Genomic DNA, 13,343 nt, shown 5'->3' with positions numbered 1-13,343 from the left:
GCAGAGGACCCCAGCCATGACTCCAGTGCCTACCCACAGCAGAGGACCCCAGCCATGACTCCAGTGCCAACCCACAGCAGAGGATCCCAGCCATGACTCCAGTGCCCACCCACAGCAGAGGACCTCAGCCAGGATCTCCAGTGCCCACCCACAGCAGAGGACCCCAGCCAGGACCCGTACCACATCTCCTTTTGGTCCAGTAGGTCCAGGAATTCCCCGTTCGCCCTTGTCTCCTTTGCGACCCTGTAGTCCTGGGAATCCTTGCAACCCTGGGGGGCCATTGTACCCCTGGGGGCCCACTGCCCCAGGCTGACCCTGTGGGAACAACGTATCTTCAGGATCATGGAGGAAGACAGGCACACATTCTCAGTCACAGTCATTTTCCAAATGGCTCTTCCCATTCTCCACAGTCTAGTATCCTCAGAACGTTATGTGAATGACCATCTTCTACCAGGGCCACCACAAAGGGATTGCTGCTGGCTAGGGAAAGACATCAGAGAGCTCAAGGGAAAAAATGCTTCAGTGTGAAAATGAGAGTGTGTGACACGTGAGGTTGGTGGTGAGTGACCAAACGTCATGGCGCAGTTGACAGTGTCAGCGTGCTTGGCTTCTAAAAGTCTCTTCAGTGTAAAATGCCTCCAGTGATTTCCCTATTAGAATGCAGACAGGTGCTATACAAAACATCGAGTATCCATACAATGGAATATCACTCACCCTTAAACAGAAGGTACAAAAACATGCTCCAACGGGGATGAGCTTATGAAATAACAAATAATAAAAAGATACCAAGGGGTCTCACCTATAGGACATCTCTGGAGCTGTCAGGACCTATTTGCTGTCTCATTTCCAAGTCCCATGCTGCCCTGGAGCTAACAGGAGGCTTCTACCTTTGTTTCTGATTTTTTTCCTCCATTGCCCACATGTAGTCTTTACTGAGTGCTGAAGGGTCACCTTCAGGGTCTCATACTATTTTAGTGAGAGAACAAGTTTCATGGAGGGTGAGGGACAGGGTGGATGGCACAGAGGTGCCCATCCAAGGCAGGAAGACCTTGATCAAAGTTGTTTGTATCCCTCCTCCACTGGTTCTTGTAGGAGCCACAGGCCTGTGGGTGGAAGAGTCCCACTCACTGAAGGCAGAGACTGATGGGGAGATTCAGAGACCTACCCGAGGGCTCAGGCACCTCCTCAACCCAAGGAGAGTTTGCAAAGGTGTCTGGGTTCCATCTTCTCCAGCCTTGCCACACTAGCAAATGCCCAGCCAGGGCGGGGCAGGCTGAGCATGGTGAGCAGGGGTGGAGTCAATGCATCTTAGCCTCGTCGAAGGCCATTACGAACGCAAGGCTGGTCCCACCGTGTGGTTTCCCACGAGGATAGTGGCATTGTGGAGTGGACACAGGGCTACACAGCTCACCCTGTCTCTGAAGCTCTGTGGTGTGGTTGCTGATTGCGTGTTTGGGAAGAGAACGCGTTTTGGCTCCGACCTCTACGGGCGCCTTCTGGTTCTGTGTGTTTGTCTTGTTTTAGTTTGTGGCTGTAGGATCTAGCTTTCCTGGGATTTGCCATGTGGAGGCCACCCCCTGCCAATGTTTACCGTGACTCCTCTGAGAATGGGACACTCCTCACAGTGGCATCTTCATTGCTTACAGCCTGCAAGTCTGTCAGTGGGATAATCATTCTAGAGCTGAGGAAGGCAGTTCCTGGCTACCACAGGACCGGCACGTGAGACAGTCCTCATCCCTCACGTTCAAACCCTATCGACCCCATGAGCTCATTTTTCTCCTCTGTCAGCAGACCTTTAACCTGTACTTCTTGCATAGGGCAGGCGTCTAAGTTAGGAGTGAACTCTAGTCTCCTCTGGAGCTTCCTGCCATCTCTCCTTGCACAACCCAATGTGGTCCTGGAACTCACAGGTTTGTGCAATCCTCACCTTTATCTAGATCCAAAATACTCCCATGGCCTTAGAGGGAAATCCAGACCCAGCAAGTACCCAGACCCCTCCATTCTTCTTCCCCAGCCTCTGGCAACCCCATCACCCATTGGCCTCTGTCTCTTTGGTTCCATCTTCTATAAATCAGCAGAAACGAAATCACATGATGCGTGCAACCTTTCGAGTCTGGCTTCTTTCACTCCGCGTAATGTTTTGGGGGCTCATTTACGTTATGGCATAGACCAGGCCCACATGTTCATAGCCGAATATTATTCCACTGTATGGATATACCTGTCCTTTCATCTGCCAGTGGGCATATTTGAGTGTCTCTGTCTTTTGGTTGTTTATTTACACATATGTATATGTGTGCCTGGGCATGTCTGCCATAGCACACATCTGGAGGTCAGAGCACTTAGTGGGGCTAGTTCTCCCTTCTACCTTTATGTGGGTTCTGGAGCATCAAACTCAGGTCTCTTGGTTGCAGTTCAATCGTCTTCTCTTGCTGAGCCATCCCACTGGCCCACTTGTGTAATGATTTAATAGTCTTGCTGCCAGCATGTGTATCAAACACCTGACTGAGTTCCTCCTGAAGGCTTTTGGTACTAATCCCCAGGACTCAGTGGATCTCATGACAATTACACATTTAAGTTTCTGACCAAACTTTTCCCTCAGTGGGTGTACCAGTTGACAGCCCTACCAGAAATGCTACAATTTCGCTTCACTATAGCTAACTAATACTTTTTTCTTCTTTAGTGGCTCTAGCCAATCTTGTCAATTCGGAACAGTTCCTCCCGAGTGGTGATGGACTGGAACATTCCACAGCACCCAGGCTGTGCTTCTTCAGGGTGGGGAGAATGTGGGCTGGCCCCTGACCTCTGGGGCCAGAGCTCCCGTTGCTAGCTGAACCCTGCCTCGTGGGATAACTGGGTATTTGCACACAGCCTCAGTGTGCTCCTGGGAGGTATGTTTGGATCGGCAGGCAGGCTGGGGCTTTCCCCAGGATGTCCTGCCCGGTGGGGAAGTGCTCTGTGGAGTGCGAGGTGCAGCTGCACTCGCAGGTGAGGCGGGTTTCCCTTTGTGCTAATCAGCCACTGCCATCCTCTGTGGAAAGGTCCGGCTCAGAACACTGATTTCCATCTCTTTCTTTCCTTGTGTACAGAGGTTAAAAATAAAGCTGTCCTGAGAGAAGGTGCCCACTCCACATGCCTACATGTCAACCCCCAAGCTCCCAAATCCACAATGCTCTTCAAATCCCTGCTATGCCCTTGAAAATCTCCTTCCTCTCACACTCTCATTCCATCCATACTGCTGGGACACAGAATATGTGTTACGAACCTGCGGACACTTTTCAAAGGATCTATAAGACTGTGTGTGTACCCTCTACTCCTGTCCCATTCTATCCACAGGGGTGGGCCTCCTAGGGAGTGGGACAATGAACACTGTGTCACTCCACTGTGCACCTCCAGGAGGTGGCCTGCCAGAAGCAGCAATCCTGTTGTTCTCACGGTTGTGGTGTGGAGAAGTGCTGAACACCAGTGGGGAGGAGCCAAAACTGGGCTCGGAAAAGCCCAGTGTTGAGGGTTGCCTGCCTGGCTCCTGGATGACCTAGTTCTGTCCTGTGTTTCCCTGGTTGAGGTCACTCTAACTTCATGCCGAATTCACTAGAAGTTCATTGTCCCAGGCATGGCTCCGGAACTCTGGATCTGTATTTCCCACAATTCCTAGAGGTTCTTGTGTGCATTGCTGTTGGAATAACACTATATCCCCCACTCCACTTCTCTCCACATGGCCCTTAAGGAAGAAGAGGGTTATCTTTTAAATAAGAAACATTTCTTTAGGGCTAAGTTCGAGCTCAGAGAATGGTCTGACTTATTGAGTCAAGCACAGCCAAAAACAAACACAACCCCCCCCCATTATGTCAGCTAAACATTAACTTTAATTAAATGTCCCTCTAAAACAGAATAAATGGGACAAGGATTTGTTCGCTCAACACCCCATCCTTCCCTTTCTGGAGTTAGGACTGGTGTGTACCTGGTCACAAGTCATTTTTGGTGGATGGCACGGCCAAACTCAAAGCCAATGTTATTAAGTTCTATTGCTAAGTAAGAAGTGTGCTTAGAATCCCAGGCCTCTGAGAATGCTCCTGAATTTGGAAAAGTTTATATCTGGAAAGGGGGCAAAGTGTCACCAGAATGTGTGCATGCAGAGCTACAATGCAACTGGACATTTTGGACAAAGGCCAGATAAGCCCAAGTGCCCACCCCCAAGGACAGAACCGGTCTCTGTGCACACCAGGATGTTCGATCTGGCTGCAGCCTTTCCGGGTAGAGCAGAATAGACTCCCTGTGACGCAAAGGATGAATGGTAGGAAATCCCCTCTCCCTCCTAAACTGACTCTTCCTGTCTCACCTTTCATGGGCACCAGCCATAGGCCCTCCTACCCTTCCCAGCCCTCCCTTCCTCTGAGGGCAGTAGACCAAGACTTTTGATGATCCTGGGGAATTCCTAAGTCCTAGTGAATTTCTGCAAGCTGATGGCACACATTGGAAAAAAAAATACAGGAGATGTCCATGATGGCAGAAAGGGCTCTCTAAGGATCTGGGAGACTTAGTCTGTATCCCAGGATTTAGACTGTCTACTGTTCATGAGGATGACCGGTTCACGTGTGTGAATGTGTTATGTCACCTGCAGGAGGAACTGAAGAGTATCAACCTAACAGTATTTAACATGAGAAACTTAGAGCTACTTTTCAAAAATGATTTAACCGATTGTAGTTAAAAAGCAAATAACATCTGGCTTGGTGAGATGGCTCAGCTGGCACAGGTATTGGCTGGCACAGGTGCTTGCTCTCAAGACGGGTGACCTGAGTTCTGCACCTGGGATCCACATGGGGGAAGGGCAGAATTGACTCCCAGAAGTTGTCCTCTGACCTCCACACACATGCACAAATGCCCTGGCACAGGCGAGCCCTCTCCCACAAGTAAGTAAGTAAGTAAGTAAGTAAATAATAGACCCTACACACAACGCAGCAAACTTTCCGCTTTCCTCCCAGGACTGAACTCAGGAACATCCATTTGAAGTGGAACAGACGCAAATGAGAGAGACAGAAATAATAAAGACAAACTCAAACCAGCACCTACAGAATGGCCAGAAGAAAACATTGAGACTTCAGGATTGTAGAAGATTTCTTAGACATGTGCGTGTGGGTGCACATGTGCACCCACACAAAACATCACAAAACAAAATAGTGGAGAAGATTGAAAAGTCTGATCCTCTAATACTGTTGGAAATAAAAAGGCTCTAAACTAGCCAAGCCTGGCCTGAACTAGATGAGGGGCTCTTTGGCATGCTCCTTAAATCTTCTGCTGACCCCCGGCACTTGTGAACCTACAATGGTGGCCCTTAAACTTCTCTCCTAAGCAGTTCCCAGCATCTGACTCTCACCTCTCGCTCCACAAACCATCTGCTGAGTGGCTGGCTGTTCACGAACTGCCGTTATCTCCACCGTCCCACTCCTGGTTCTCCCGGTTCACCCCCAGTTCTATTTTTACAACACTTTCCCCTGTTTCTGTGGTTTTTGAGGCTTGAGCCCAGAGTCCAGCGTGTGTGAGGTTAAGAGCTTCGCCACTGAGCTACATCCTCAGCCTGAACCCCTTTGAAGACGACTTATAGTAACATCAGAGTTTCTGAGGTCCAACGGAGGGGGCACTGCCCTTCAGCGAAGGCTTTGCCCCTCTCTGTCCCAGCCCCATTCAGTTCTGCAGCTCCCTCGAACCATTCAGGAAAGCCTTTCCTTAGCTCTGCGCCGGCCCTGGGGAGCTGCTGATTGTTGGCTCCATGGATGGCTTGGCTTATCTGTCTACACAGCAGACGGAATGCTGCCCCGGTCCTCGTGATGAAGTCATCAAGGAGACCACCCAGACTCATGGAAGGAGGCCTGTGTACCGGACCCCGCTCAGCATCTGATTAGATAATGAAATATTGTGGGCAGCCGAGGCGCGGGTGAGGCAGGCTCTGGAATGCCAGTGCTACTCCTCCAGAAGGCTCAGGCCGGTAATGTCTGAACCTAGCTGCTTTAAGCATGACTGAGCTGAGCATACTTAGCAATGGGTAGGACCTTGGTGGGACTACTATGGTTGGGAGGTGGTGGGGGTCAAAAGTTGTAGAGGAAAAGGGGTGTGTACAAGTCTACAAAAGTCTAAAAAGGAAAGATTTTTTTTTAATGTTTACTGAATATCTCAGTTTTGAAATTTTGAAACGAAATCAACATTCCTAGTGGAAGGAACAGGGCCAGGGGGTGATTGTGCAGTTCCAGTAATCAACACCAGGTGGCAGTCATTCTCAGCCTCCAGGCAAGTTAGGAAATCTGCCCTCTGACTTGAAGACTTTGAGGCTCTACAGGGTCACATGACTCAGCTCTAGGGGACAGAGGGCAAGTCCCTCATTTGCTAACCTCCCTTGGGGATAATCCCAAGGAAAACTGTGATTGCCTAATTCCAGTTAGCCCAAGGGGCTATCACACCTCACTTCCCTTAGAGTAATTAAGTCAATAACTCATAATCCTTCCTTTAGTCTTGTTAAAGGAAAGTATGCCAAATATTGTCACTGGGAGTCTGCTCCCATGCCTACTCTGGTGGCACACACAGCAGTGACTTCAAGTGACATTAGATTGAGTTCCTCCCTGGGACTGTGTCAGGGGAATACCTAACAGTCCTGGATCTTTGCTTAGAGCCATTTCCACCTTTGTTAACACTTTAGATTTTAATTCCTGTAAAACTCAGGACACAGATGGTCCCTATGCTCATTCTCTGGGGGGAACTGAGGTGGGGGTGTGGTCAACCAACTTTGTATATTCCAGGGGAGTGAGCTGACATGGGAGATGGCCATGTGGTTCTGGAAACCACTGTTAGCCTGGGGCATGCTCACTGCAGAGGGACTTAGGTGTGAAACCAGGCAAGGCAGGACAGGGAAGAAGAGCAGAACAGAGCAGAGCTGGTAGCAGTAAGGCTTAGGGACAAGATAAAAGGGTATAAAAGTGAATTCTAACTGAGACCGAGAGGCTAGGAGATGGACCACAGACAGTGGACGGGTGAAGCTAGGAGATGGGCCACAGACAGTGGACGGGGTGGAAAGGGTGTGTGGGAGGCTGAGACATCGGTGATGACTGCTCATGCCACTTGACCACCATGACCTATCTGAGAAGGCAGGGAGGGGAATGCTGTGGTCTTTGAATGGCCAGAACTCCATGCTGGGAGGTGGAGGAGCCAGGATAAGGTACATGAATGGCATTTGGAAAGAAATGCTTGAGAACACCTCCTGCTGAGAGACCTCACCTCACCTGCCCGAGGTATTGACCTCAGCCCTAAAGGGCCTAAGCTCTGACATTCTCTATCTCTCTTTTCTCATACCCATGTAGCCTCTGAAGGGCTTTGTTTGTTTATTTGATTTGCTTTTATTTTTTTCAGAGAGGGTTTCTAGCTCAGGCTGGCCTCAAACTTGCTACATAGCCAAGAATGCCTTGGCTTTTGATCCTCCAGCATCTACTACCCCCATCCCCACCCCCTGGGATCACAAGTGTGAGACCCATGCCAAGTTTCTGTAGTGCTGGGAACCCAACACAGGGCCTTGTGCATGCTAGGCAAACACTCTACCAATTGAGCCACATTCGCAGCCCCAGTCCTACCCCTTGCTGGAGACAGAACCCACATCCTTGTATATGTTAAGCAAGTACTTTGCCACTGGGCTACACTCCAGCCCTAACCTTGATGTTTGATTCTGGAAAGGTCAAAGGCAGACCATCTACACAACATCACACACAGCCTTTCTTCCTTGCACCTTTAAAGGATATGTTCTTTTGGGGGAGTCCCCCAAAAGGTAAGACCTGCCAGTCCTTGAGGTGGTCCTTGGGGTACTCCTCTCCTCAGAACCAGTCTATGACATTGTTGCTGTCCTCAGGCCACACCTGCCTTCTGGACAGTGACTAAGAGGATGAGCTCACAGCCAACTATGGTCCTGTAAATGACTCTGGTGTCTCTGCCCTACTTCTCCCTGATTCTCATCTAGGATGACTTCTGATGTCACTGAACACATATCCCGAATGAAACAGACCACAGGAGCTCAACCTCCCATCTAAGTCTGTGGGAAGCTAGTGCATGGCTCAGTTATGCAGATGGGAGACCCAAGACCCAGTGACATCCTTCTGCAATCCAGAGAATGACTCAGGAGGCATATCCTCAGAATGATGACAATTCCCCTCCCTTCTTCCTTGGAGACAGTGTTTTGTGTAGCTCAGGATAGCCTCAAACTCAGCCTGTAGCTGTAGATGACTGAACTGATATTCCTGACATCACAGGAAGAACTGGGGATTGGACTGGGGGTCTGAATGCTGGGCACTTTATTGACTGAGCCACACTGACAACATTTTACTTTCTAAACACTTTATTTATTTACTTTTATTTTATATGTACGAGTGTTTTATCTGTCTGCATGTACGAATGTATACATATGCATTTGTGCTCAAGAAGATCTCCAGAGACTGGTGAATCCCTCAGAATTGGAGTTATGGACTGTTGTGAGCAGCCACATGGATTCTGGGAATGGAAGAATCTAGATCCCCATGCAAGAATAGCTAATGTTAACTGCTGAGCCATCTCTGGTTCTCCACCAATCCTTTCCTTTAATGACATTTAAACTCTTTATTATTTTATTCTTTTGGTGTTTTGCTTATATGTATGTCTGTTCACCACTTAAGAGTGTGGTGTTCCTGAGACCAGAAGGAGGTGTCTGACCCCCTGGAACTGGAGTTATCACATGGATGTGATAACTTGGCCTTAAATAGCAAATTTCTTCAATGAAATGGCAGTAGACACTGAACACACAGTTTATTCTTCTGAACTTTGTAAAGGTCAGTAATCTCCCAGGTGATCAAGATGGGACTCCCTTAGTGAGCAGCCAGGGAGATGTTACACTATGGACTCCAAGCAAGATTTTCATTGCAGAAGTTGGTTGTCTTTGGCATTTGGGATGTCCTTCATAAATGACTTAAGCCTCTTAAAGAGACTATTTCTACAAGAGCTTACATATTCATGATATGTGTGAGCGCACATGCACGTGTGTGCCTGTCCTCAGCTCCATGCCCTTGGGCTTCCCTGCTGTGTCTTAACTTGCTGTGCAATGGGGCAGGAGCCTATGTGCACGAGGACAGCCATTCATACCTAGGCAGCATCATCCTGATTCCCAAGGATGGTCCAGTGAGGCCAGCTTGGCTAGGTTGGTATGCTGGCATGCTGGGCATGCCCACAGGAAAGCTAAGATGGCAGAAGTATGGAGAGCAGTGGACTGACCCATGACTCCTCTGAAGTCGCATGGCCAGCTGTGACTGTGAGCCTCTGTGGAGCTCACAGGCTCCTCATTCAGATGTGACCTAGACACCTTCCAAAACCACTTCCTCTCTCCCATCCATAACTTGAGCCAGGGAGAGCTGGCTCTTGTTGTTCCTTGAAACAAACTCTCCTATCAAGGAGGCACATGTCCTCAAACTGAAGGCTCTTACCCAGTCCCATAGTCCTCCTCCTTAAATGGGCTTTTCTCCTGGGTGCTGGCTCCGGGCCATCAGAGGTAACTCTGGAGTTAGGCAAACTCAGTTCTTGTCAGAAGCCCTGGTAGGACACCTCACCCCATTTTCCACGTTCCTCCTCTCTCCTGGACTCTGCCCAAGCATCCACAGATCCTAACCGCAGAATGTCTAAATTCCCTCCGGCATCATGTCCTGCAATAACCCTTTCTTTCTCCCAAGACAATCCCTGGAGTCCAATTCTGGACAAGTAGAGACACTGCTAGTGCTTGGCTTAAATCCAAGGACCCAGCATGGTTCACTGTAGCTGCTGTCCTGTGCTTCCTCAGTCTGTCCTTCTCTCTTGTCCTCTCCTCCGGGTCCTATCACCTCCTGCTTCAGTCCTTGTAATAACCTGTTAGCTAGTTTCTTCTTTGCTTCGCCCTGACAACTCCTTGGTGTCCCCTTTGCTACCTTCACCTGGTCACTCTAGAAGTCAAGGGGACTCCTGTGTTACACTTAACTTAAACTTGTGCCGCCCGTCTGGCCACTACGGAACCCATGGTGCTCCTTGAGTATTTCGATGGTTCAAACGATGCCCTGATGTTGTGAACACTTCTTTCTTCCTGAAAAGGCCACTCCTTGTTTCTTCTCTACACTGATGATGGGATACATCCTCTTTGATCTGCTCCTAGTTTCTTAGCTCCTCCATATGCTTCCCTATGAAATCTCTTCTGCGCCCATTTTGCATCTTGAGGGGTTTAGTGCAGTGCTTGGGCCACAGAATGCTTGGGGGTGGAGCTTTTGTGGTTGCAAAGGCAACTTGGCTAGATATTTGACAAGCATCCCCTTGTAACTGCTCTGTCGTCACCCCCAGCATGACCACTGGGGTGAACTTTCAGGACACCAGAGGCCTCTTGCAGGATTAGTCCGAGAGCTTTCCTTCCCCGACATACATGCAGAAAAGCCCACCAGCCTCCTGGGGGCTAGGCAAGCATGAAAGACCAGTCCTCATTCATCTTCTAGCAAGCAAGACAACTGAGCAGTCAGCTGCTCATAACGGGAGTCTGGAGAAATGTCTATATAACACCTGTCTATCTTCCATTGGAGCCACACCCCTCTCCATCCTCTGTCAATCTCTGCCACGTATCCATCATATCTATCTTTATCATTGATCCATGTACCTACTTATCTAAGCACATGTGTGCACACACAGGTGAACTGTTATATGTGTCTTACACTTAAAAGGTATAAAAATATCTAAGCATGAGAAAAAAAGAGGGAGAGAAGACATAATGTAGGCATTCTAGTAAAAGCAGACTTTGGGCTGGTGAGATGGTGACATGGCTGTGACAGGCAAGGCTGATGTGTGACAAGCAAGCCTATCGGACTGAGTTCAACCTCGTACAAGAATGGAAGGAGAAAACTTACTCCACAAAGTTGCCTATGATGTCCGTGAGCGAGCATGCTGTGGCACACTCCTACCCCATCTTGTGTATACACAGTTATAAGTTTAAAAAGTTGATGCCAGTGGTGCCAGAGGGAAAGCAGCTGACTTATTTGTAAATCACAAATAACCCAATTTAAGTTTCTTATTAAAGTACTGTTATTGTAGAAACCCATTCCCAGTTGTACACACTCCCCTTTGAAAGCAACTGGGTGGCCTGGGTTTTGCCTGGGTTTGGGGGAGGTGTCTAGACATGGAATAGTTTCTAACTGTGACTCCTAATTTGCTGGTGCATTCTCAGCCTGTAACCTTTTTAAGACCAGGCGGTATGCTGATCTTGAAGAACAGCTCCAGCACTGCGGGGTCCTTCCTCAGTGAACGCTGAGGGCCACACTTAGCCATGACTCCATAGAAAGCTTTCAGCATATCTAGGGGGAGCTCAGGCCTCTTCAACTCAGAGATGTAGGGTTATGAATAATAATCCACTATCTGGTCTACACCGGGGAATATGGCTTATGCTGTCATAGAAATGTACTAGCCGCTCAGTTTGGCAACAATTCCTGTGATCCAAATATTAATTTTTTTTTTCATGCAAAACAGTAGCACTGCTCTGGATCTGACAAGTCAGGCAAGAATCTGGAAGGCAGAACTGTGAGCACTGTGGGCTGGCTGGAGTCTTCCTAACACAGCGATTAACCACAGGACCGTCTCCTGCTGTGAAGAGCCCTGGCTGTCGCTGGCTGTTTGTCAATGTACCTTCGCACAGAGCAACAGACAGGACAGCGCCCAGTGGACACTGCCAGTTCCTCTCAGTGTAAGAATGGCAGGTGGGTGGCACCCTTTTCTTTCAAAAGACCCCAGTGAGCTGGGGATGGTGGCTCATGCCCCCCACGGACCTCTCCTGTCTCTTCTCTCTTAGTTTTCATGCAGGGATTTCTCCTTGGTCTCCTTAAATGCTATTGTCCCTCAGGCCCCAGCCCAGCTCCTCTGGTCGCATATTCTGCCATTTGACTTTGTATCAGAAGAACTGAACTGACCCAGGAGTGATAACATCAAAGGCCAAACAGCAAACGGAAGCACCTTAAATCCAGCTGTGTCACCTGGACAGAAACCGCTCTGAGCATGTGCAGATCCCCAAAGCCCACATGCTGAAGTGAATACCCTCCACACTGGCATTGAAGGGTTTGCTCTCAGGATCTGTGGAGGATACAGGTGGACCCCATGAATGGGTGAGTGGACTACCCTGCCTGTGAGAGGACACAGGAGCCAGGCCCTGCCTGTGAAGCAGTGACTCCTCCCTCAACACTGAATCTGTGGTGTTTGGGTGTGGGCTGCGTGAGTGTGAGTACCATGTGTGTACTGCCCGTGGAGGCCAGAGGAGGGCACTGGATTCTGTGGAGCTGGAGTTTCAGAAGGCCCTCAGAATAGCAAGTGCCCTCAACTGCTTCTCTCCAATGCTCAAGCTATGGCCTCAAGTTCTCTAGTCTGAGGCGTTTGGTCTTGTGGCCGCATAGACTAGAACAGTGATTCAGTCCCAGAGATAGGGTTTTCAAGACCCCGGAGAGCAGGGGTTCCCAGCCTTCCTAATGCTGCGACCCTTTAATGCAGCTCCTCATGTAAGTGTGCTACTGTTCTGAACCATCATGCACATATCTGATATGCAGGACATCTGTGCTGTGGCCTCCACAAAGGGATCACAAATAACAGGTTGGGAAATGCTGCTCCGGATCAACAGCCCTTCAGAATATAAGAAGAGTTGAGGAAAACATCCAGAGCCATCTGCGAGGACCACTGAACGCAGAGAGGACTTTCTAAATAAAGAAGAACTTCGAAGAAGCTGAACAAAAGCACTTCATTCCCCTGGGCAGGCAGACCTATAAACAAAAACCCTGCTGTCCCAGAAATCCCTCAGGGCAGGCTCCCTGGGCCCACAGAGCGAATGAACCCCTTTCTGGAGTTCCTGTGGGACCTAGATGCTCCTTGTTGCTTGATTATGTTCTTACTCATTTTAAAATACGTGGATCAGACCATCTCAAGCTGGCGTGACTCCCCTGAGCGGTCAGTGCTAACACCATGAGTGTCACGGTAGACAGGCTCTATGAAGAAGCTGCCTCTCTCTGTCCCACAACAGAGAGCTTATACCCACCATGGAATCAGCCCATGAAACAGAGCTGGAGTAAAGGGTGAACGGAACAACTGGATGGAAGTGTTGGCCATGAAACCAAAGTCTGTTGAAGCCAACTTCATGGTTAGGAAAGAGCTGGAAACGCGTGGGTGTGTGCTCAAGGCCTGAGGAGAATTCCGGAAGTTCAGCAGATGTTTTCTGTTAGGAGGCATTGGAAGCCCCAAGGGCTGTGCCTCCTTCTTGGGAAACAAGACGATTTAAGAAATGTTTTCCCTCTTGAGCAGTTTTCAGC

At 49.1% G+C, this 13,343-nt stretch overlaps 1 protein-coding gene across 1 annotated transcript in view; it reads right to left on the bottom strand.

Annotated features, from left to right (window-relative positions):
• Col4a2 (collagen type IV alpha 2 chain) overlaps positions 1–13,343 on the bottom strand; it is a 143,484-nt gene that overhangs the window by 52,108 nt on the left and 78,033 nt on the right. Inside the window, exon 5 of the mRNA XM_031339026.1 lies at positions 181–315. Coding sequence (XP_031194886.1) covers positions 181–315 — 135 coding nt within the window. The remainder of the gene's footprint in view (positions 1–180; positions 316–13,343) is intronic.

Source organism: Mastomys coucha, unplaced genomic scaffold (assembly GCF_008632895.1).
Source record: "Mastomys coucha isolate ucsf_1 unplaced genomic scaffold, UCSF_Mcou_1 pScaffold22, whole genome shotgun sequence".
Taxonomy (NCBI): Eukaryota; Metazoa; Chordata; class Mammalia; order Rodentia; family Muridae; genus Mastomys; species Mastomys coucha.
Note: the sequence above shows the minus strand (reverse complement) of the source record. Positions and strands in the feature narration are given on the sequence as shown.